Source organism: Dreissena polymorpha, chromosome 14, assembly GCF_020536995.1.
Source record: "Dreissena polymorpha isolate Duluth1 chromosome 14, UMN_Dpol_1.0, whole genome shotgun sequence".
NCBI classification, from domain to species: Eukaryota; Metazoa; Mollusca; class Bivalvia; order Myida; family Dreissenidae; genus Dreissena; species Dreissena polymorpha.
Window position 1 is genome coordinate 66,302,194 of NC_068368.1, and position 27,450 is coordinate 66,329,643.

General features: G+C 33.5%; 2 protein-coding genes across 3 annotated transcripts; both read left to right on the forward strand.

The window, feature by feature from the left end:
* The first annotated feature begins 1,514 nt into the window (after positions 1 to 1,514).
* On the forward strand, positions 1,515 to 2,978 carry LOC127857447 (uncharacterized). The gene has a single exon (XM_052393842.1). It carries the CDS (start codon positions 1,515 to 1,517, stop codon positions 2,976 to 2,978), a length of 1,464 nt encoding a protein of 487 aa, XP_052249802.1.
* A 154-nt stretch (positions 2,979 to 3,132) lies between these two features.
* Positions 3,133 to 26,354, forward strand: LOC127858738 (uncharacterized). 2 transcript variants are annotated; one of them, XM_052395983.1, is made up of 3 exons: positions 3,133 to 3,500; positions 22,308 to 23,070; positions 23,442 to 26,354. In XM_052395983.1, exons 2-3 carry the CDS (start codon positions 22,323 to 22,325, stop codon positions 24,020 to 24,022), a joined length of 1,329 nt encoding a protein of 442 aa, XP_052251943.1. In that variant the 5' UTR covers positions 3,133 to 3,500; positions 22,308 to 22,322; the 3' UTR covers positions 24,023 to 26,354. The 2 variants fall into 2 exon arrangements, with proteins under 2 accessions (XP_052251943.1, XP_052251942.1); XM_052395982.1 differs by lacking the exon at positions 3,133 to 3,500 and adding an exon at positions 17,415 to 17,638.
* The last annotated feature ends 1,096 nt before the right edge of the window (positions 26,355 to 27,450 follow it).

A 27,450-nucleotide genomic window follows, 5' to 3' on the forward strand; every position in this document is an offset into this window, starting at 1 on the left:
AGCTGTCACTGTCCATTTCTAGAAAGCGACGTTTGCTACCATATTTTTGTCTATTTAAACCAGATGTAGTGTCATTTTATTCAATAAATATTGTTCTTTCTAAATATTAAGTGAACGCCACATTATAAATTGTAAATAATTGTAGTTTTGCATCAAAAGCTAAATTTTCTCTGAAATATTTATTTTTGAACGCCAATGTCACTTTGTAACAATTGTTTTCATTGGTCCGGATTTTGTAACGTTTGTTGGTGATTGGCTTATTCTGTCTATAAAAAGGCGAGCGTCAGAAGGCGGGGGCATTCAAATTTCCAACTATGAATCGACAACATCAAAAAGTACAAATAAGATAAATAAAATATAACATATTGTTATCGTAAATTTAAACTAAGTATACCCACATTAAAACAACCTGAAATTAACTGTCAAAGGGTGAGCATTATATGTTCCTTATAACGTTATATTTACAAATGTTGTCAACTTGTTTTGCCTAGTGATACTTTAAGGAGCGTATATTGTATCTCATCTAGAGTCCGTGTTAAAATAAAGAAAAATAGAACGTTTTACAGAACCGTTAAAAAGACTTCGATTATGTATTCAACGACCCATAAAATACAACTCGCCATCCCGACGACTATTACAGTATGACAATTATACAGACATTCTTACATGTTTCAAGCTTCTCGACTAAGGGTTTGCCGGGCCTTACATGTTATTATCACAGGTTTGAGAAACGAGTAACAGTGCTAAAAAGTTTGGAAATGTCAGTGTGAAGATGGTGTGTATTAGAATATTGTGTTAAAGTATTGGTGAAGGACACTGGTAATTATTTATTTGTGCAAAACACAGCGGCTGCTACAACAGCTATATTATATTTTTGTATTCGGATATCAATTACTCAGAATTGCTACAGATCACATATTTTCGTCAGTATAGATTATAGCTTAAATAAGCCGTTTGTTTTCGTTATTATGCTAAATGTTGGTATGCAATCATTTAGCTCTGGGAAAACAGTTCATGACCAAGTTTTAATAAACGCAAAGTGAGATAATTATTCAAAGCAAAATACTTAAATAATAATCAAAATAAATATAATCTGGACACAATGTCTTACAGGCACAAGCTTAACAGTCTATAGTTCAACTCATTTGAGGTTGTGAGAAGTGACGCACGAGCAGTCAATCGCAGCCCCGATCAGCTGTCTTAACAATCAAATGCAACCGACGCGGATATTTTCCATCCTTCAACATCATCGCAAACCCTTGCGTCGTCCCGCATGAAATTGTAATTTTCTACAATTGTACACTTGACACGCAGAATCACGTCATGCGTTCTGAAATGGTTACTAAAAGGCTTTTAAAGACCCGTTGTATAATAAGCAAGTGTATTTAAATTGTTTGTATGCTTACTACATCCACTTAAAGTTCGCTTACGGAATCTGTGTAATGATCAACAAAGAGAAATCATCCACCACACTATTCACATTGTCATCAAAACAGAAAGCAGGGACGGTGAGAATGGGAGACACTCCTATGACTGAAGCAGACGAGACCACGTACCTGGGAGTCACCTTTGACAAGAGGCAAACGTGGAAGCCACACCTCATGAAAGCAGAAGGAAAGGCCCGAAGAAAACTTGCAATGATGCGAAAGCTTGCGGGAACTACATGGGGGGCAAATGAGCACATACTCAAGACAGTCTATCAAGGCACAGTGAGACCCCAACTAGAGTATAGTTCCCCCACATGGTCTTCCACAGCCAAATCCAATCGCCAGGCTCTGGATAAAATCCAGAACCAAGCTCTGCGCATCATGACAGGAGCAACCAAGTCCACACCAATTGCCTTCATGGAAAAGATAACAGGAATACAACCACTTCAAGAAAGAAGAGATGTCAAAATCCTGCTTCAGACAGAGAAGTATAAATGTCTAACGGATCACCCCATGTCAGCCAGAGTTAAAGGGTACACCAAAAATCGGATCAAGCGTAGCAGCTTTGTACACGAAGCTAAGAAGCTGGACAAGGCCTATGCAACGGATCTGACCATCCCCACCACTCCGCTTGGTCATGAAGACATCATAGATCCATTACAAAATGACCTGTCAAATGTTGCAGTAAGATCCAGTGTTCCTCACCTACAGCTAGGTAAACAAGAGGATGAGCATATCAGAAAGAGCCTCACACTTGCCATGATCGATGACGAATACCCAAGAGAGGCATGGACTCATGTCTACACAGACGATTCTGCCACTAGAGCAGTCATAAATGGAGGTGCTGGCATCGTCATTCTGTACCCATCCGGAAAACGAGAAACACATCATGCAGCAACCGGAACACACTGTAGCAACTACAGAGCAGAGACTTTAGCCCTCATGAAGGCAGTGTCAATGATTGAAGACTCGACCGAAGATGTCAACTCGATAGTCTTCTTTACAGATGCCATGTCTGTATTAGAAGCCCTGACCAACAACAAGGTTCCTCAGCTTGCAAATGCCTTACAAAGAATCAGCACCAACCTAAACGTGACCCTCCAGTGGATCCCAGCACACTGTGGAGTGGCCGGAAATGAAGATGCTGACCAACTGGCAAAACAAGGTGCTCAGTTAGATCAGCCACCTGTGCAAGTAAGCTACAAGGAGAAAGTTACCATCATTAAATCACTTACCCGGCCAAGACAAGAGGCAGATGCATATCATCTCCTAAGCAGGGCAGAGCAAGTGATAATGGTCAGACTCCGATCAGGGCACAACCGACTCAATGCACACATGCATAAAAAATACAGACTGGCCCCGTCACCGACCTGTCCGTGTGGCACAGAAGACCAAACAGCTGAACACATCCTCCAAAGATGTAAACGTCACGACCAGGAGCGAGCTACAAAGTGGCCCCAGGACACAACCCTCCATCAGAAACTTTATGGAGACGTGGATGACCTGAGACGGACCACATCATTTATTGAAGAAACTGGTGTGATCGTGTAGAGCGAACGCCAAGAAGAAGAAGAAGAAGCTTACGGAATCAGAAGCAGAAAACCTGTGAGGTCAATACAATATGTCACTAACTACCATACACTATCGGTCAGACGTTTTGCAAAATTGATAACGGTACCTTATCTCGAAATCTTCGGCAGAAAAGAAGTGTTTAAGCAGAGAAGACGGACATTCTGTTACATCATATGATGGATATATATTTACCTTCATGAATTATTAGTATATGTATTATAAGAAATTAGACAAACATTTTAAAAATCCGTTAAAAGTTTAAAACTCGCTATCAGTAAATTATGATGAATACATTTAAGCGAATTAAAATTATTCGAAATTGTAAATACTAGAAAGCATTGTGTTGATTACAGGACGTATTAAATGGATGTAAACAGTTGAATTTGTTGTCGACTATTATTGATTAGTTTCAAAGAGTGTGCATTTTTGTAAAACATGGCGTTTGATTAACACATTTTTAAATCGTGTGGTATATTACTCGAAAGCTACTATCAACATCAGGTAAGTTCACAGCTTCCTTTAATAGACCCTTTCAGTTATTCGCATTTACTAGTGCAAGAGTTGTGCCCCTTAGTCGGATGTGACGTAATGAGATGATACAAAATCTGCCAGAGAGAAAATTGTACAGTGTCGCTGATAATATTAACGTGTCTTTTACTATACAGTATATGCGTAAATTGCACAAATATTTCATTTTTTATTATATTGACGTCTATTTCAGCTATCGCTTTTCGCATATTTCATTTAGTACATTGAAGCGTGAAAATACATTAAACATTCCGTTCAATAACCCTGTGTGTCGCAAACAAATCCCGCACTGTTACCACTAAACTTTAAACGTAAATATTTTATTAAAATGACAAATATTGAAAAAAGCGCCGAACGTTTATATTTTATGGTATTGATCATTGGCATATGATTTGAACGCTTTTTTACCACTTGGGAACATGACCTTTACCATTGAAAATGGGAATTGAATTGTCAATTCACCCCACCTGCAAAGTTTAGACTCCTCCCACTGGTTGGCAGAAAGAGGTGGAATACATATACGCGCATAAAGGGAAGGCTGACAAAATCTGTTTGTAATGATAATCATGCAACATATCAAATACAATTTTAAGGAAATGCATTTTTGAAACGATGCCCCACGTTGGGCGCCAAATGTCATGGGGTTTTTTCTTCTTGTTGTATAGGTTCTGTATGTGGGCAATCAAGGATAACTGTAACACATGGAGATCACTTTATTCATCAACTTCATAAAGTGTTATGAAGGATAGTGGTCATGGTATGTTCACTCATGCGTTACAGGCTGATCACAATGGGATTAGTACTGGGGAATGATGATTTGTTAAATTGATCTTAAGCCTTGATCGACCGACGATAAAAACACTGTAACTGTAAATGTTACACTATGACACGATTAAATTGTTGTTTTTACTAACAACGAACTCGGGAGTAAAACACAATGTAAGAGCTCGGTATGTGGTTATGACAAAATCTCCATACTTGGCATCTTCGCGACCATTTTTTTGTAAAAAAATTCTCATCAATTGAACTTATTTCAGAATAAATTAAATTTAACGAATGATAGCAAGTAATGATGAAAACAAACAACAAATAAATAGACCGATTTTATGTACGCAACATATTGTACCTGCTTTGAAACTTGATTTGTCTGAAAAAACGTACCTTGTTACACAAAAAATAAATTCTCTTGAATAATATAATACTTTGATTTAATTGTTCACACCAATGTTGACACTCTTTGTTGCAGCATTTTATCCCGGTGTTTTATTTCACCTTTGTTCATCGCAAACCGATTATCTCGTTATGATCGGATACTGCCCAACAATTACAAAGAAAACAAGGTGTCATAAACCCAGGGACCTATACTTGGGTCCCTGCATAAACAACATGTTGCAGCCTAGTGTCTGGTAATTTAACACAATTAATGATACCCCATGTCACCCCCCCCCTTCGCAAATTAAGCAGTCATTTTAGCCAAATTTTACAGGAACAAGTGTATATATTAGCCAGTTTAATCATAATAATACAGTGTCTAATAACTATAAATAAATTTAAAATATTGTGCAATTTAACTGCTACGCAAATGAGGTATTTAACGGGTACCGGCAAATGTAAACGCCGCTATTACTTGTATAGATTTTTGTACGTGATTTCAGTGTACGAACCACCATCATGAAAACTAGCAACCACAATAGGGTAAACAATACTTGCGTTAAATAAATTTAATATATTGATTTATTGATCATAAAATGCTAGATTCGTATCACTCCTTATCAGTAGTAAAGACATGCAAAGACAGTTCAATTTGCATAATATGCAGAGTTCTTTTCCGTATGTATTGATTAATATTTTCATTCAATGTAAACGAAACGAAAATCCATTCAATGGGAAAGAAATTGATAAAATTTAACAATTGTTATTTATTCCGCTTTTTAGGGCTTTGTTTTACAATTGATTAAATGCATCTCTTACACGTTCGATCGCTTATGAACAACAACAATATCCACACCACGTATAATTGTGATCAAATAAATATATGTTTCAATATTTTTTAAACATCATTTATAAAAGTCTTACTATAAGAAAGAATACGGCTTATTTAGTTGTTTTGTTTTGTGTGAATTTCAGTATTTAGTTATCCGATCACGTTCTCTGATGAATAATACGCTGCTGTATCAGCAGTATAAACCGAATATCAAAATTTCATTAAAAAATAATAAATAACAATTAGGTAAGTACAAGTCTTTTCGTGCATATGTTTAGTCCATTTACATCGTTGAAAAAACAAATTCCAACAAGATATCTGTTCTCGTTTACAATCGATACATTCGATTATCATCGCATGACGTCACATGAGGGTGATAATTAAAAACCGGCAATAACTGAAAGGGTCTATTGTATGAATTAATAGCGATATATTTTCCTGATATATGTACACAATTATAGATGTCGCAGAAGTCATACGTACAATGTTATGAACACTCTAAACTATCAAATCTAAATATTTAAGATACAAATAATTGAATTACACTTAACATATTTCAAAAACAAAACAATGCAGCAAAACACATTTTGAATGATGTTTTAGGATAGAAAAAAAACCATCCTCAATAATTATATCATTATTTCACAAACCGCGCGTTTGTACCTTCGGTTGCGTTGCCTGCTTGAAGAATATTGTTTCAGATAATATAAGTTTATTTTTGCTTAATCGTTAACTCTAGCACTGTATGTGTCTCAAAATTCGTCTCTATATTGTTTAAACCGATTTATGAGACGAAATGCAGTTGATGTAGATCTAGTTTATGATAAACATATTTAGTAAAACTGTGTTTTCAAAGTGATACAAAAAGACACCAACTTCATGTATACGTTGATAAGACATTCATAAACAGAACAAACTACGCGATGAATATAGAGAATAATAGGTTGGTGACGTGGATGGAGAATGGTTATCTGGCAAGTCGGAGGAATTTATCGGGTGAGTCGAAGGCGAACTACGAAAAGATCCTTCGACGAGCCAGATAACCATTCTCCATCAACGTCACCAACATATTATTCTATTTATCCTGTCACATTAACAACATTCGTTTAAATGTTTCTAAAATATCTAGTTTTCGAGTATTTTGTGTTTAAATATTTAATATGGAAATCATCCGCGAAAAAACATTGTGACGTCAAGTCAGACAAAGCGCTTAGGCTAGCTTTCATCTTGTTAAAACACACAGAAATCAAGTTACTCGTTATTAATTCAATACACAAAGACGAAAATATGCTGTTTAAATAATAATGTTTAAACAAACAGTTTTTTACATGTATTTGGTATTTTATTATTAAAAAAAGTATATTTTATTAATATAAAAAAGTAAATGCATGCGCATGCGCGGATAGCAACTGACTGATATTCGTGGTCACGTGTTCATCTAGCCTAATATCTTTTGGGATATTAGGTTACCTGGTCATCGGGCTGATTTAAAGGCATGTGACAGGATAAAAAGGAAATAACAAGTAAAGATTGCCATCATTTATCATATTCTGTTAATAAAGCAATTGTGTATTTAATAATAATGAACGTTAGAAATCAATACTTTATCTGAACAATAGGTCTTATTGACGAACAAACCAAACACTACCTGAAGAGCTGATAACTATATATAACTATATAACTATATATAGAACTATATATATAACTATATATATATAACTATATATATATATAACTATATATATAACTATATATATATATATAGTTATATATAGTTATATAGTTATATATATATATATTATAACTATATAACTATATATAACTATATATAACTATATATATATATATATACATAATATATTTTACTTTCTTTTCGATACTTGTAAATTGCTTGAATATTAGAAGTCGCTTGGATCGCCACCGGATTTCGAGACAAAATACACTCCAGTTGATATATTAAATACTGTTTTTATATTTTAAAAAATCGGATACATTTTATGTAATTAATAAACTGATATTCAAACAGTTCAAAGATCACAAACGCATTATCCTTCAGTTTATCCTGCACTTTTATGAGGTTTATTGCAGATCATCCTGATATTTGGTTGTAAATGTCGCAAAAATATTAAATTAAATGAAGTTACACGTCTTGCTAATAGAACAATAAAACCGACAATCGATTATAATTACTTTCAAATAGTCGAAGTTACCATTTCAGAATTCTACGTGTTTACATTTCATTCATGCGTAGGGTATTACTAGGAATAAACGATGAGCAATTGTTGACGACGAGGCATGTTAAGTAGATTCCAGACATTTTGTAGGGATGTTAGTCAATTTACGATGTTAATAAATATTATCATCTGAGACGATGTTGCACAAGCGGTCTTACGACTGATAATTGATTTCTGGTTTAACGTGATCAGCTTAAATACCGATGGGACGGTATATTATACAGATATCAAGCAGAGAAACATAAAAAAAATCTCTAATAACATTATTTTATTACCAGTTTTTACATATGTGAGGATAATTAAAATAACTATTTACAGTTATTATCAATCTGAAGTTGTTAGTTACTTTGCCTCTTATCAAGATAATGACCTGTTTGTGCACTTGACGATAAGTTGTTTACGAGCGCTTATTATATTTATAAGGATAATATGTCAAATCGAGCCTGCAATTATTCGAGGATTTATTGTTTGTACCGTACATGCAATATTTTCTCTAAGTTGTTAATCACGTGTCGCCTTTATCCCACCAAAATCGTGTTTAATAGGTATTTATAGTTATTTTATATGATCATAGTCTTTTATATACACTTTTTTGCACATTACTAAAAACATTCATGCAGAATTAACATCAATACATATTTGTTATCCAATAGTAATATATTAAAACGGAATAGGTAACATTCGTTTCACACCATACTATAATTCTGCAAAGTGCGTTATCAGTTTCTACTTGTTTTGCATAATAGCGCTAATTAAACATTTCTCTTTGTACAGCCAATTCATTTGTATTTAATATTAATACGTGGTAAAGAAAAACTCGATTTGCCGCCATGTAGTGACTCAAAGTCCAAACGTAACGGAATGAATATCAACATGTTGTATATATTGTAAATTAATGCAAAATCAAAATTTCCACTTTCTTTAGGTATTAGCCCATCAACACTTATATCTATAATGTTTTTCTCAAACTTTAATTTATTTCCTACAGAACAAAGATTATTTAGTTAACAATCCCAACGTTGCAACATGTGAGTGTACATGACAATTTTAAGACATGACAACTTTAAGACAAGAAACCATTGTGATGAATGTGAATATAAACTCTGTAGGCTCTGTATCGGAATATGTAAATAACAAGGCTGAAAGTTCCGAGTAATGATTGATTTATTTAAAATAGAACAGCTGCTTCACCTGTCATGTAACATTTGTTGTATTTATATATGAATTATAAACAATCGCTGCAGGTTTTTGTTTTCGTATGTATAAATTATTTCTTAAATAAGTACACGTATGTTTGTGTTATAATGTTACTTGAGGTAAACAATCTTGTTTTATCAAGATAAACAGCTCTTGATCGTGTGCTATTCAAAACTTATTTAGATATCGATTTAAAGGGACTTTTTCGCATATATTTCGGTTTATATGGTATATGGTTAATTTTGTATTTGGTAGTTTCTTTTTATTTAATGCTCTAAATTGATAAATGTAAACATTGACACGATTTTTTTTAAAGTTAAACACTAATAAAATAAAATGAAAAAAAAGTAATCCTCAACAGGGCTGGAATCACAGACCTTTGGAGTAGAGGACAAGCGTTTGGAGTAGAGGACAAGCGTAAAAACTCAACCAAACGCGCTCATGGAGTTACAGGGGTAATATATACATTGTTTAAGCAATCCTCGTTATGTCACAAAATATAACGATAACAATAGAACTCTCAGAAACAGAAATTATTCAATTGTTTCGCATGTGTAACGCTGTGTAATTATCAGATGTGTAAATCATCAAAAGATGCATACAATTGATATTTTAGAGCTTGTTTTTTGTATTCTTTTTTCCTCCCTAATATCAATATAATAACTATAACGAAAATTTGGAAATCCGAAACATTTTTTTGTATTTTGTCAATTTACCAACTCGTGAAAATTTCCCTTTAACTAAAATGGTAAATTTGTTACATACGTAACAAGAAATGTTTGAATTCAAGAACTTAAGTTGGACAGTTACATATATATATTTATGTGAACAAAAATACCCAAACGTACACGTCCGACCCGGCACGTAACGTCCTTTAGTAGAAATGATTTCCGGAAGTAACAAATTACGCGCGAGCACTCAATCGCAGACCCGATCAGCTGTACAAACAATCACATTCAAACGACGTGGGTATTTCTAACCTTAATAATACTATTTGAGCTTTCTGCATAACATCAACATATTTTTGCAACCCCCGCCTGGCATTACCGCTCCATTAACAACTGTTCAAGTGACACGAATAACACGTCATGCGTTCTACAAAAGCCGCTTACAGTATAATAAGTGCCGTTTTAATTATATATTTTTTTATTGTAAACATGGTTACGTCATCACCCAACTGAAATAATTTAACGTTTTCTCAAACGTCGTCTACATATTCATAAGCCGATGTGCAGCCCGTCAATACAATTTGTCTGTTATTCAATTACGCTGCCGGTCAGACATTTTGCATACTGGATAACTTACCTTCCCATTTAATCTACGGCAGTTACGTATAAGCAATCAGACCACAAAAACCTGTTCAACTCAAAGTCTGCATTTCTGGAACCATTTATGACGGAGATATACTAAATTTAGGATTGTGTATGGTTAATTGATTATCCAAAGTAAGAATTTTCTTTAACATTTCGTTAAAATTATGAAATTCAAAATCACTAAATTATGATGAATGGATTCATTTTAACGAAGGATCAAAATTTGGGATTTGTCATTAATTGGAGGCATTGTGATGATTGTCATGATGATTGTCATGCTTATAACTAGACATAACAAATTAATATCAAAATAAGGTAAGTTACTGTTATTCACAGTTTCCAAGCTCTGAAATCATGTTAATAATGTGGCTGATATTTTCTTTTACGTTATCGTTTGTTGTGTATTAAAATGTATAAAATGTTATTTGGTTCTTCCATCATGTGTCCATAATTATCAGGTGGAGAGGACTCCTTTAAAACATCATCATCATCATCATCATCATCATCATCATCATCATCATCATCATCATCATCATCATCATCATCATCATCATCATCATCATCATCATCATCATCATCAGCAGCAGCAGCAGCAGCAGCAGCAGCAGCAGCACACAGCAGCAGCAGCAGCAGCAGCAGCAGATCAGCAGCAGCAGCCGCAGCACATATCACAGCATCACAGCAGAATCAGCAGCATCATCATGAAGACAGCAATCATCAGCAGCACACATCAGCATCATCATCATCATCACACAGCACCACCACCACAAGATCATCAGAATCAGAAGCAGCATCATCATCATCATCATCATCATCATCATCATCATCATCATCATCATCATCATCATCATCACCACCACCACCATCATCATCATCATCATTATCATCATCATCATCATCATCATCACTATCATCATCATTATCGTCATCGTCATCGTCTATCATCATCGTCTCATCATCATCATCAACACCACAAACCACAGCACCACCACAAGCCACCATCATCAATCATCATCAATCAACGTTGTAATCATGTGGAAATTATACCATTATAAACTTTACATATATAAACGCAAAAAGTTCGTGGAACGTTACATTCATTGTCCAAAAAACAACTGTGGTATACCATTTTGATAATGTGTTTACCTGGTTACAATCGTTCGCGAAAACCCTTAGCAGGAAACTTAAATGAATGTTTATAACATCTCTCCTAAAAACGTTTTTTGGGTTGCCGGCAGGAATAACGTTATTTAAGAGAACACAAATATTTGCTTCATCGTACACATCAGAACAACACTTTACTCAAAATTCAAGGTTGAAAAGCTTTAAACGGAGAAGACATGCAGTTTCTGTAGGTCTAGTTTATGAAAATCACTTAAGATAAATATGTGTTTTGGAATGGACAAATCAGATAGGAAATGCATATGCACGTTTATATGCATGTTCTAATCAAGAACGCACATGCAATTAAGTATAAGGTGGCCACCCTGGTAGGATTCAGTCTTAAATCATACCCTATCGCAATTATTACTTAGCAATATTGGATTAAAATATTCCGATTGTCAAATGTTCGTTAAAATTGTTGTTTCGTTAAAATTACTAAAAGTGAGATTGTCTCAATCGTTCATTAAAATATATATATAAAGCATCATCGATATTATACAGTTGAGTTATGGAGTATCTTATCGATAAGGCAAGAACAATGGAGATGCTTTATCTCAACAATCCCTTTTCTGAACAAACAATAACTATATACACATAGAGCTGATTCAATGAACCATTATAATAACCTACTCACATAACATGTTGTATAAATACATACTTTATCATGTAGTTTGCCCTTGGGATTGGCAGTTTATAATAGACACATTTGTTGGTTACTTACATATTATTTTTACGCCGCAATTACTGAAGTTATGGCGAGAACCCATTTCTTATAATAGAAAACAACAGTTGTGTCTTTCTATTTCACCACAGGAAGAACAATCAGCGCATGTGAACCAATACATTGTTTTCAAACTTGAAATCAGGTACATTCACTAAATTATTCTTATTTTCAAACGTGTGTATGAACTTGAACATGTTTACGCAGGAAACCAGTATGCTAAATGTGAACACACACTCTTTTATGGTGTGTGTTGGAATATGGTTACAATTGCAGACACCGGTAATGATTTATTTATGCAAAACAAACCAGCTGCTACAGCAGCTATAATAAATTTTTGTATTCGGATATTAATTAATCAGAATTGCTACAGAAAACTTGTCCTCGTCAGTATAGATCATTGCTTAAATAAGCCAGTGGTTTGCTTTGTTATCAGACTTTTTGGTATGCACTCTTGTTAGCTCTGGATAAACAGTTCGTAACCAAAATTTAATTATACATAGATAATGTTATAATATGCTGACGCCAACAAAACAGATAAAACAGAGCATAATAATTTACGACTGGGACGTTTTCTATTGAACATACATTTTTCATGAAAGACGGTAACTTCATCATATCGTACTGTGACGCAAATTTAACAGCGATATATTTATTAACCTGTTATTATATTGACGCTGTTCTATATTAAACGGCGGAGCATTAGATCTGGGCAATCATAATACAATTTTAAACGGACACCAAAAATAAAGCAAAGTAAAACTGATGAATTAAAAAATATTGTTTTGATCAAATCTAAAGTTTTCAATCACAAATTATGTTTTCTTGTTTAAAATTTATTATAATTCAAATCATGGGATGATATTTACTTGGAGTTACTTATCGCTTAGGAAAGAACACTGGAAGTAAGAAAACAATTCTTTATATGAATAAAACGTCTTATTGACGGACAAACCGAACAATATATATAGAGCTGATAAAATTAAAACCAAAATAGTAACCAACTCACATAAAATGGTATATATATATATACATAATTTATCAAATTGTGTTCCAATATGAATATATTTATTTATATATATTTGATTTGTGTGATACTTGTTTATGGCTTGAATAATACAGCTCTGTGCGATTGCAACAGGTTTCGTGACAAAATACAATCAATTAATATATTAAATACTGCTTTTACGGGAAAAAAACATTAATCGGAGACATTTTCGGTTATAAATCAACTGTTAGTAATACTGCTCAAAAATCACCAATACCCGAACTTGGAAACTTGTGTGTGTACATGACAATTTTAAGGCAAAAAACCATTGTGATCAATGAAAAAATAAACTCTGTTATGCTCTGCATCGGAATATGTTCCTAACAAGGCTGAACATTTCGAGTAATGATTTATTTATTTTAATTAAAGCAGCTGCTACACCTGTCACGTAACATTTTTTTATATTAATATAGGAATGATAAACAATCATCATCATCATCATCATCATCATCATCATCATCATCATCATCATCATCATCATCATCATCATCATCATCATCATCATCATCATCATCATCATCATCATCATCATCATCATCATCATCATCATCATCATCATCATCATCATCATCATCATCATCATCATCATCATCATCATCATCATCATCATTATCATCAACATCATCATCTTCAACTTCATCTTTGTAGTTCTACTCATCCGGACGAAAAGAACGAAACATATTAAATAGCTAAAAGTTATTGGACATTTGCATTCTTTGTCTTAAGCACACACGTACCAATTCAATTTTGTTAAGGTACCTGGTAACGATTGTACTCGTGAAAATTCAAGCAGGAAACTTAAATGATTGTTTATAACATCTCTTCTCAAACATTTTATTGGCTCCCAACCTGAAAAATATTGTTTCAGAGAATATAAATATTTTCTACATTGTAAACACCATGCCCAAACATGCCCCACAATTTTTTCTTGACGTGTTTTAAGGGAGAAGAAATACACTTTATGTAAGTCTAGTTAATGATAATCACTTAAGGTAAAATTTGTTTTTGAATAGACAAACCAGAGAGGAAATGCATGTGTACGACAATAAACATGTTCTTATTATAAGCACACATGCGATGAAGTATAAGATTGCCACCCAGTAGGTTTCAGCCTTCGACCATTTCTTCTCACGCAAATCTTACTTACTAATATTGGATACAAATATTCCGATTTTCAAACGTTCGTTAAAATTGTTGTTCCGTTAGAATTACTTAAAGTGAGAATGTCTTAATAGTTCATTAACAAATAATATAAAACATCATCAATAATATAAAGCTTGATGAGTAAAGGTGTTACTTATCGCTGGGTCAAGATCACTGGAAATCCCTAATTTTAACATTCCCTTATCTGAACACGGCGTATGTTTGACGACAAAAAACAATAACTATTTAGAGAGAGCTGATTCCATGAACCAATATAATAACCTACTTACATAGACTGTTGTATAATAACATAATGCATCATGTTGATTTTCTTTAATATTGTCAATTTATAATTATATTTTACGGCATTCGTATATACTATTGAATATTACAACATTCTGGCATTTGAACAGGATTTCGTGATAAAATAAACTCAAGTTGATACAAAAATACTGCTGTTATGATCAAAGATTAATCGAATATATGTTCGGTTTAACATGATCTAATCTTAAACATGTTCAAAGAAGTTCATCCCACACTATTTTAAGTATATCTAGAGCCTAAATCGAACACCATAATCCGGAAATTTGGTTTTGATTAGAAAATAAAAACGACAATCGGCTGCATAACTACTTTCAAAGAGTCTAGTTTATGCTTTCAGAATTCTACGTGTTTACTTTTCATTCAGGCGTAGTCTATTTCTAGGAATAACCGATGCGTAACTGTTGACAACGAAGCCTTTTAAGTAGACATTTTGTAGTAATGTTAGTCAAAATTACGATGTAAATATATTATTATCAAAGAGAAAGTTACATAAGAGGTATCATTATGTAAATATATTATCATCTAAGACGCTGTTGCATAAGCGATATAAAGACTGATAATTGATTTCTTGATCAACGGAATTAGCTAAAATGCCGATGGGAGTGTGTATTATTAAGACATCAAGCAGAGAAACACGAACAGATGAAAATTAGTTTTGCCAATTTTTCATGTGTGATGATACTTTAAATGCGTATGTACATAGTTTATCAATCTGATGTTGTTTGTTACTTTGCTTCTTATATGCAATCTAAGTATTGGCCTGTTTGTGTACTTGACGATAAGTTGTTGACTCACGAGTTATTATTATATTTATAAGGATGATATGTTAACTCGAGCCTGCTATAATTCATGGATTTATTGTTTGTACTGTACATTGCAATATTTTTGCTAAATTTTAATCGCATGTCGCCTTTAGCGCACCAAAATCCTGTTCAATGGGTATTTGTTAATTTATATGATCATATACTTTTATATACACGTTATTGCACATTACTTAAAACAATCACGCATAATTAACATCAATAAACATTTTTTATGCAACAATGATCCATTAAAACGGTTTAGGTATCTTTAATTCCACACCATATTAAAATGCTGCAAAGTGCTTGCGTTATCAGTTTCTACTTGTTTTGCATATAACGCTAATTGAACATTTCTCTTTGTACATCCATTTCATTTGTATTAAATATTAATACGAAGGGAAGAAAATATCGATTTGCCGCCATTACCCGAAGTTCAAACGTAACAGAATGAATATCAACATGTTGTATATATTGTTAATTAATGCGAAATCAAAAATTTACTTTGTTTGGTGTATGTATGAGCCCATCAACACCTATAGCTAAAATGTTTTTCTCAAACTTAAATTTATTTCCTACAGAACAAAGATTATTTCGTAAAATATCACAACTTTGAAACGTGTGTTTGTACATGACAATTTTAAGGCAAGAAACCATTATGATTAATGTGAATATAAACTCTGTAGATTCTGTATCGGAATATGTTAATAACAAGGCTGAAAGTTCCGAGTAATGATTGATTTATTTAAAATAGAACAGCTGCTACACCTGTCATGTAACATTTGTTGTATTTATATATGACTTATAAACAATCGCTGGAGGTTTTTGTTTGCGTATGTATAGATTGTTTGTTGAATAAGTTTATGTATGTGTTATAATGTTACTTGTTGGTAAACAATAATGTTTTATCAAGATAAACATCCCTTGATCGTGTGTCATTCAAAATCTATTAAAGTAGCAATTTTAAGGGGCTTTTTAACATTTATAAGTATACTTTGTAGTTGTTTTGTTTAATTAAATGTATTAAATTAATAAATGTAATCATTGGAACTAAGTAGCTGCAATATTATACACTAATACAATTAAATGAAGAAAAAAGTAATCCTGAACTGGGCTCGGACCACAGACCATTGGACTAAAAGACCAGCGTAACCACTCGGCCATTCGTGCTCATAGAGTTAGAGGTGTATTCTGTACTTTGTATTAACAATAATATTAATGTCACAACTGAAATCTCAGAAACAGAAATAGATCAATTGTTTCGCGTTTGTAACGCTTTGTAATTATCATGTTTTTAAATCGTCAAAAGATGCAAACAATCGATATTTTAGAGCTTGTTTTTTTTGTATTCCTGTTTCCTCTCTAATATCATAACTAAAACAAAGATTTGGACATCTGATGCATTTTTGATATTTGTGAATTTACCAACACGTGAAAAGGTCCCTTTAACTAGAATTGTCAATTTGTCACATACGTAATGAGATCTTTTGAAAAAAGAACTAAAGTTGTACAGTTATATATAGATACTTATGCAAACAAAAATACCAAAAAGTAATTACACTCAATATTCAAATCGGCACACGTCCGACCCGGTACGTAACGTCTTTTAGTAGCAATCATTTCTGGAAGTAACAAATGACGCGCGAGCGCTCAATCGCAGACCCGATCAGCCCTACAAACAATCACATTCAAACGACGTGGGTATTTCCAACTATCAAAAGCATACAATTCGATCTTTCTGCGTAACATCAACCTATCTTTTGCATGCCCCGTCTAGCATGAGCGCTACTTTTTCAACTGTGCAAGTGACACGAGTAACACGTCATTCGTTCTGCAATGGCCGCTTACAGTCTAATAAGGGCTGTTAATATAATATGTTTATTTTTATTGTAAACATGGTTACGTCATCACCCAACTGAAATAATTTAACGTTTTCTCAAACGTCGTCTATATATTCATAAGCCGATGAGCAGCCCGTCAATACAATTTGTCAGTTATTCCATTACGCTGCCGGTCAGAAATTGTGCATAATAGATAACGTACCTTCCAACTAAATCTGCGGCAGTTACGTATTAGCAATCAGACCACAAAGACCTGTTCAACTCAAAGACTACAGTTCTGGAACCATTTATGACGGAGATATAATAAATTCAGGATTGTTTATGGTTTATTGATTATCCAAAGTAAGATTTTTTAAATATTTCTTTAAAATAATGTAATTCAAAATCACTAAATTATGATGAATGAATACATTTTAGCGAAGGAACTTAATTTTGGATTTGTCATTTATCGGAAGCATTATGTTAGTAACTGGACATATAAAACGGATTAAATAGTGGCACTCGTTGTCGACTATTATAATTACTATTGGTTATTTCAAAACATGTAATTTTTTTTAATGAGTTAATAAGATTAACACGTACTGAATTCTCGTAGTTGTACAACTTGGAACAAATTGATATCAAAATAAGGTAAGTTATTGTAATTTACAGTTTCCAAGCTCTGAAATCATGTAAATAATGTGGCTGATATTTTACTTATAAGCGATCGTTTGTGGTGCATTTGAGAGTTTATTGGGTTCTTCCATAGTGTACATAATTATCAGGTGGAGATGACTCATTTAAAACATATGCCAAACACATGGACCCTCTTACAAGAGAGATCAGACTCATAGATCCTCTGGGTAAGAGTTCAGATAATAAATTCCATGTTTAAAAATTGTTTAGAGGTTTAGAGTAGAAATATGCTCCCGTTATGTTGATTAAACGATCTACAACGATGCGTCATCATTGCCGTCATAAGTATCATCATCATCATCATCATCATCATCATCATCATCATCATCATCATCATCATCATCAACATCATCAACATCATCACCATCATCATCATCAGCAGCAGCAGCAACAGCATTATTATCATTATCATCATCATCATCATCATCATCACCACCATCATCATCATCATCATCATCATCATCATCATCATCATCATCATCATCATCATCATCATCATCATCATCATCATCATCATCATCATCATCATCATCATCATCATCATCATCACCATCATCATCATCATAATCATGATCATTATCATCATCATCATTATCAGCAACATCATCATCATCACCACCATCACAACCACCTCACCTTCATCATAAACATCATCATCATCACCGCCACCACTATCATCATCATAGTTGTAATCATGCGGACATTAAACTATTAAAACTAAACATATATAATAGCAAAAAGTTCATGGAATTTTACATTACTTTCCCAAAAAACAACTGTGGTAATATCATTTTGATAACGTGTTTACCTGGTTACAATCGTACGCGAAAACTCTTAGGAGAAAACTTAAATGATTGTTTATAACATCTCTCCTCAAAGCGTTTTTTGAGTTGCCGGCCTGAATAACATTTTTTAAGAGAATATAAATATTTGCTTCATCGTAAACACCAGAACAACACTTTTCTTAAAATTCGAGGTTGATGCGTTTTAAAGGGAGAAGACATGTAGTGTATGTAGGTCTAGTTACACTTAAGATAAAGCTGTCTTTTGGAATCGACAAATCAGAAAGGAAATATCTATCTACGTTGATAAACATGTTCTCATCAAGAACACACATGCAATTAAATATAAGATGGCCGCTCCGGTAGGATTCAGTATTTAACCATACCTGCTTTCGCAAATCTTACTTAGTAATATTGGATTAAAATATTCCGATTGTCAAATGTTCGTTAAATTGTTTCGTTAAAATTACTTTAAGTGAGAGTGTCTCAATCGTTCATTAAAAAAAGAATATAAAGCCTCATCAATATTATACAGCTTGTTGGGTAATGGAGTTACTAATCGCTGAGGCAATAACACTGGAGATCCATTATCTTAACAACCCTTTATCTGAGCACGGCGTCTGTTTGATGAAACAACAATAACTCCTTAGAGAGAACTGATTCAATGCACCAATATAATTGATTACTCACATAAACTGTTTATACTTACATAATTTAACGTCTTGTTTTCCCTTGAGATTGGCAATTTATTATCTACACATTATAAAAAGGTGTGAGGCAAATCGGCAAGATGCGGTCTTATATATTTTGCTTTCTTTACGACAAGTGTATATAATATGAATATAACAACATTCTGGCATTTCAACAGGGTTTCGTGATAACATAAACTCTGGTTGATAAATAAACAATCTGCTTATATGGAACAAACATAGTTCGGTAATACATGAACTGATATTAAAACTGTTCAAAGATCACAAAAACATTATCCGTAAGTTCATCTCACACTTGTGAAATTATTTTCCGGAGCCTAAAAACACTATCATCCTGAAATGTGGTTGTGATTGGATAATAAAAACGACAATCGGCTGTATAACTACGTGAAGAGTCTACGTTATAGTTTCAGAATTCTACGTGTTTACATTTCATTCAGGTGAAGGCTATTACTAGGAATAAACGATGAGTAATTGTTGACGACGAAGAATTTTAAAGTGACATTTAGTATTAAGGATTAGTCAAAATTTCGATGTAAATATATTTTAAGCTAAGACGCTGTTTCCAACGCGGTATCATTACTGATAATTGGTTTCTGGTTCAACGGAATTCGGTAATATACCAAAAGGAGGGTATGTTATAAAAAAATCAATCAGGGAAACACAAGCAGATCGCTTATACAATTATGTAAAATAAGATTTGAAATGTGTTAGAATAACATATTTTCGTATTGAGAGATACTATCAGTCTGGAATTATTTGATACTTCTCTGTCATTCATTAATGTGAGGCGGTAATATTTTAGATATTTTTGCCTATGATACTCATAATACAAATAAGAAAGGAAGTATATTAGCTTGGGATGTAATTTCCTGATAGATTTCGAAATGGATCACCCCGCATATAATTAGTGGCCAGTTTGTACATTTGACCCTAAGTTGTTCACTCATAAGTGCGCCATTTAGATTGATAATGATCGGAGCATCCCATAACTCATTAATTGAATTGTTTTTGTAGAGTCGATTGTATTATATTGGCTGAGTTTAACGTAAATGTCGCTGCTAGCCCACCGAAAAAGTGGATAATTGATTTTAGTAATTGTATATTTACGCCATATTGCACAATACTGAGAAAACATGCTGATTTTACATCAATACATATTTGTTCTGCGATAATTACAATAAAAGTTATTGGTTACTTTCGTTTTACATCATACAATCATGCTGCAAACTGTTTGCATTATCAGTTTCTAAGGTTATGAATAAAGAAGTAATTTGACATTCCTCGTTGTAAAGCCGTTTAATTTATATTTTAAATTCCAGGACAAGTTTGAAACAAATATTAATTTTACCATAACAAACACTACAAGTGTTCACTATTGTATACTATCTTTAATAGCGTCTTTTAGCGTCTAGTTCTACGTATTAAATACATCAGCTTATAAAGCTCGGAAATAGACTTATATTAATATCCTTTTTTTATGCATGCACACATTTCAGACTGAACGTAAATTATAACTGAACGTCTACATAATTAAATGTGCACTTTAAAAATGCCATTAATACATTTCAAAGTAACATCTTTACTGCTTTCGGAAAACTCTTACGAATATTTAAAGCGAGATTATACGATTTTTTCAAATACTTATTTATTTATATCAATGTGTAAAAAAATAATATTAAACATATATTTCAGAATAAATTAAAATACAAGTTAAGAAGAAGGTTTGTCGAAAAAATGCGAAATAAGCCAGAATTTTAATTATGAAATCGAAAGTGTCTGTACAGTCGAATTCATCAGCATGCAAATCATGCATGTACGATGTGAATATAAATTTAGTTTAACGGTTCATTTTAAATTCATACATACATTCATACGACACACGAACACTAACTAAAAGACGAATGCTTCGGTTATTGTAGGAAAATATGTACGAAATATCTTCGTCACAATCGGCTAGGGCGCTTATTTGTCTTTGATGGATTTTATGAAATTCGTCTTTAATGTATACTTTTTCTTGCCTATGTTGTGTTATTGTAACATATTTTATCAATATATTACAATTTAACACATTTAACAAATCGCTTTAAACAAATATATTTATGTATTTATCACTTTTATCGACAACCATCATCTTAATTCCATCAACGAACCTTTCTGTTTATCATACATTCAAGACGCAGTCGTTTATAAATATTAAGTTTTCAAGACCCAAACAGGAACACTTTTTACACATTCGAACGCAATATGCTAAAACACTCGAAATAAGGTTACAAGGGCTGTTTAAAAATGGGTATTGGCTGGCGTCAATTTTAGCTGGTACGCTCAATAAACATTTTCGGAGGTACGTTTTGACAAGAGTATAATTTTTTGATACCTTTTGAGTTACATAATAATCATAATGCAATTTAATAGTTAAACGTTAAACAAAATGTGTCGTTTATTTACTTACACATACATATTAATATGGATACTTCTCTAGTAAATGCATAAGTTAAACTGTACTGCGACTGTATTCACGTTGTACGTTGTAGCTTTTTGATCCCGACGAATAGACGTACTTATTGAATATTATAAAACTTGATTTAATACGGCCAATATGGCTTAATTATGAATTCGCTCGCACTTTTCCCATTAATGGTTTGATAAATCTGAGAGAACTATGTGGTCCATGGCATTTAACGGGAGATCTTTCTGATCTATCTTATAAATAGTGTGTGTTTGAATTCATTTTGTTAATGTATGTATATTATGATAGCGACCGCACGTATGGAACTTGAATAAAATATAAGCCGTACTTTAAATGTATATGTTCAATGACTGTCCTTATTTAATATATTATAGAAACCCTATAGAGACATGTATTCTGCGATCCCAAAGGCGTGGAGGGATGACTTCCCGAAGAATGTGACATTGGCGGAGCTGAATAATTCCCTCGTTGAGCTCCATATCCCCACAATCATCTTCATCGCCATCCTGATGGTTGTCGGCGTGTTAGGCAACATCCTCGTCGTCTACGTCTACACCTTCAAATACTCACCGTCCACATACCGCTCATTTATTTTATGGCTGGGTTGGATAGACCTCATCGCCTGCACCGTTGGCATGCCTTTATTGATTGTCAGTATGTTGTATCCGTACATGTTCCCGTCCGAAGCAGCGTGTAAGTCTCTCAGATTCTTACACGTGTTTTTCGTCGTGGCTTCGGCGTTTATTGTTATAGGAATTGCAATAGAAAGACACAGAAGAATCTGCTTCCCGTTTTCAGCAGAAATAACCCCGACAAAGATTAAAATAATGTGCTTTGTAGCTTCTGCTCTTGGATGTGTAGTAGCTTTACCCGCCATTTTTGTGTACGGTGGCGCATCAGTTGATACAGGGGTTCATGGAATTAATGGAACCGAATGCTTCATTGACCCAAAGATGAAAGAATCGAAATTGCCACAAGGTTACTTTTTGTTCCAGTTACTGATCACCGTTATATCTATGGTTATTATGGGAGTATTCTACTTCCGAATTGGAAGGACGATAGTGCTCAGCCATAAGTTTATTCGTGAAAATACATACAGTGGCATGAATAGCAATACGAGTGGGAAAAAGGAGTGTCGTAAGTCTAAATATTGTACTTTATATCATAGTGTTCAACACCGGTATTATTATATTGATATGCTCATTGTTTCATTCTATAGACTGATAATGTAATATGTACAAGCTGTAATAAAAAGCTGTTCTGTTCTATAAAAATATTTACAAAACCTTGGCCAAAGCTGCCATATGCGATGCAGTTGCTATGTGGTTCTTTTTCAATATTCATGAAAAAGTAGACGAAAACCATAAAAACTGGTATCCCGAAAACAAACAAATTATGACAAAAACGACATTTATTTAATGACAATAGACACACATACAGCACCATAACAATTTAGAGAAATAAATTATTATAATGCAGTCTATGGTTAAGTGTTATGTTTATTTCAGAAAAGCTGGGTGACTCTATTCATGAACAGGATGAACAAGAATCGGAGGACAATAACCCCGATTCAGCTCTTGAGGTACAATCGCGCAACACGCGAGAGACGACACCGAACGGAACGTCGTTGGTCATCGGAACTGAAAAGCAAGATGCGTGTAAAAACAAACTTAACATGGCTGTCAAAATCAAAGATTGCTCAAAATCATCTAGTCCGGTCATTGCAGTCCAAACTGCGGACAAAAGAAATCCCAATCATGCAAGCAAACTGGAATCTAACCGGAGTTCAGTGGGCATCAAGGGACCAAGTCTGCGGACGAAGCAAGTGACCTTAATGTTGTTCATTATTACCGTTGTGTTTGTGGTAAGCTTTATCCCCCACTTAGTTCTCATGGTGACGATTTCCATAAAACCCGATTTTCTAAAGGTGGTGTCTCCGGCTGGTATTGCAGTGTATAATCTCTTTCTCCGATCCTTTGTGATCAACAACATTGCAAATCCAATCATCTACGGATTCTGCGACAAGAAATTCAGAGGAGAATGTGCTACTGTGGCCTGCAACGTGCTTACCTTTGGAAGGATAAAATAGATTTCATATTCTGTATCTAGTCTTACGTTTATTAACTGTAAACGTCATACAAGTTATCAGAAATAAGTTACCGCCGATTTAAACATTTATTTTTATGATCTGTTCTCTTTGAATTATATTTAACAATTTAAATAACCTATCCATTAATATTAACATATTAGTATTAATTTAAATACTGACCTTCACATAAGAAACAGAGTTAAATCATTAGTATTGATGCACATTTCACGTCACATTAATTACTATATGGAATGGGGCTAAAATCAGACCTTTAGTAAGACATTCATTCTATTTATTTTTCTTGATTTACAACATCTCCATGTGTATATATTTGCAAGTGTTTACGTTTGTAGCAAAGCGAATACAAAAGATGACCGAATTATATGAGAGTTGTTTGTTCCTGAACGATCGTCCTTTCATGTTATAAACCTCAATAAAACAATTAGTTGAAGACATTCACTTTCAATTCTCCATAACTTTTAAAGGGACACGCCTAGATTCGACTGATAAGGAACAACCACAATGACTGGCAAGTAATTGTTATGTATATATGTGCAAATCAGAAAGCTGTTGTTGTTGTATATATCCAAACCGGATATGACCGGAATGTTTTTATAAGGAATATTGCCTTGCTTGCGAATTGTATAAGTAGTATACATTGTATCTACTTATATGAGTATTATGAATTGATATAATTATGCTCACTATATAAATGGTTACACATTTGTGTTATATTTGCTTTTATATTGGAAAAGAGGTCGGAAATGGTCGAATAAGGTCGGATAATAGCGGAAGGCATTAAGTATTCAGTCAGACATTTGTAATTATGCGTATATTTATTGTGTTGTATATTTGAGTTCTGGCCCTGTATTCAATTCCGTTGTGCACCATGCTTCAATAAGCACAGATGATATTCGTTTGTATAATAGTGTTACGTTTTAATGTGAGAGGCATCTAAATGGAATTGGAAGATTGGTATTCAGTATATATTGTGTTCCGCTACTTATGATCCGCATTCTGCTAAAATAGGTCTTATGCGATACCCATGTTCAAATGATGAGGCTTATAGGTTAAGCATTAGTTTGTTACCAATGAAATTGATGGGTTTAGTATGCATAGCTTTTTAATAACAAAAACTACTATAGTTAGAGTCGCTGACTAAGTGTACGCAATAACACTATACATAAAAAAGTTTGCCATGTTAAATTTGATATTGACTGCTTCATGCGAATAATCGAGGCTTCTGGCCAGTCGGCTCGAACTATCCCTGCCCGCTTTAAGGTTAATCGGTTACATAAGCGGACAGCGTAGCTCATCGTCAGTCTGTACGAATGCACGAGCTGGTTTGAAGGTACACTGACTGTATATTGCTTAAGACCCATATGCCGCAGGTCATATTATATTGTTAGAATTTGGTACAAAATTATATGCGTTGTGCATATATTTTGCTCTTGGCACATATAATAAATGGTGTTAATGTAGAAAAACGTAAACATGTTGAGCCAATATAACACTTTCGTGTAAATGAACGTCTATTGTGTAAAGTCGCTTGATAGTTTATAACAATAATAAAACAAATAAGTTGATTAATTTGTATAGTTTTTATTTATCGAGGCGCTTTTTCTATCCCAAGAGGCCGATATTGATGTTGCGTTTCGAACACACGTTTGGGGTTGCATTTAAAATCATTATATATATGTATATATGTTGATGATGTTTGCCTACACATCAGAGGATCCCGGAGAAGATTGGTCATGGAATGGTTTTTACTGCCCCTTTCCCCTACCTTTGATTTAAGGAGGACAGCGGTCATTTACTGGCATAAGTGTGTTCAGTAAGTATTGGCAGTTAAGCTAACCCACAAAATTTGTGATATGTCTGAAAACTGTTTAAATTGCGAAACATCCAACTAAAGCAAACACTGTAACAGTATTAATGGAAACCTAGTCTTTTGAGTTTTATGAACTATTCTACATACATGATATCGAATATTTGTTCATTGAATGCTAGTCTCAAAGATATACTTGTTTGTCATAGAATGTATTAGTCAAAGATTGTTGTTAATTAATTGTTTTGGAACAATGTGCGATTCGTCCAACTATTTCATGAGCCAGATTACCGTACATGATTTATTTGACGAAAAGTTTTTGATATATTCATACAAACCTCTGCCACGAAGCAGAATGCTTGTGGATCAAATACTGTTTTATTCAAATGTAACTCTTCAAGTATTTCCGCCGAACGTGAGCTTGAAACGCCGATTACAATGAGTTTTAAATACCGATGTCCTCACCTGTCTTGTGCTTAGAATGGGATAACAAATATTGACATAATTAAGAGAATTTTGTTGGCATATATTTCTCTCTTGAATTCTTTACTATATATAAATACTTGTTTTGTTTAATATTTTACTGGATTTCATCACAAAAGTTAACATATGCATTATAACGATATAATAAGTATTATTTCGTAACAATATACTCTGGGAAGCTTCAAGCCTGTGTGAATAATATTTAAGGAATTGGTATATTGTTTCAAAGTGAATTATATTGTAATATTCAAATGCAAATGCCTTTTTACATAAGAAATACATACCAATCAGGTAGGCTCGCTTACTAACAAAATTCCTGAACTCGTTTAATAAAACATGGTATGATATGACAACTCGTGCCAGATACTATATATACTATAATGTAAATTATGTTCACCGTACTTATATTATTTGTGTGTAATCTTAATATTTCAATGAACCTACCAGTATCCCTGTCCAGAATATTTGTGTAAGCAAAACAACTTTATTGCAACTGATTAAAATAACATGATTAGACAACACAATAAAAAAGAACGTATATTGCTTATATTGTACAATTATGTTTTTCTTTCAATTCTGTCAAAGCAATACATGCCGATAATAAATAATGCCGTATCATGAACACTCAGAACAAAGCTTATACACTGATTATCATTTAAAATTGGATCATAAGTACTCGTGAAATGTATTGGGAAGAATTTAAACTGGCGTTGATGTCTTGATTCGGTGCCAAAATAACACCACTTACGTATCAGTCAATCAACATAATCAGAAACACAAAACAACTCTTCTATGCAAGCGAAGCGGTCGATTCTTAAGATCCATATATAAGCCAACTCATCAAAGGCCACAATTGTAGGGTATTCTATAACTTACTAGTAACCCATAGTATATAGTTTATTGCAGCATTGTTCATCGACCGAAGGTCAATACGGTATTAGACGATGATTTTTTTAAAACCCAGCTCGTATACACTTATCAATAGCTTTAACGTTGAGCTACAATAAAACGGTGCGTAATATGGTAATTTAAGACATAGTAACTGTGCAAGGTTTGTTTGGAGAACTTATAGAAATATCTCAAACGTGTGTTATGTTTCTGAATGTCGCGTGTATTT

Excerpts from the sequence above, each read along its gene's own strand:
- LOC127857447 (XM_052393842.1), top strand. The coding sequence starts at position 1,515 with ATGGGAGACACTCCTATGACTGAAGCAGACGAGACCACGTACCTGGGA.
- LOC127858738 (XM_052395983.1), top strand. The coding sequence starts at position 22,323 with ATGTATTCTGCGATCCCAAAGGCGTGGAGGGATGACTTCCCGAAGAAT. Across the intron at positions 23,071-23,441 it reads GAGTGGGAAAAAGGAGTGTC|AAAAGCTGGGTGACTCTATT; the intron begins GTAAGTCTAAAT and ends TGTTTATTTCAG.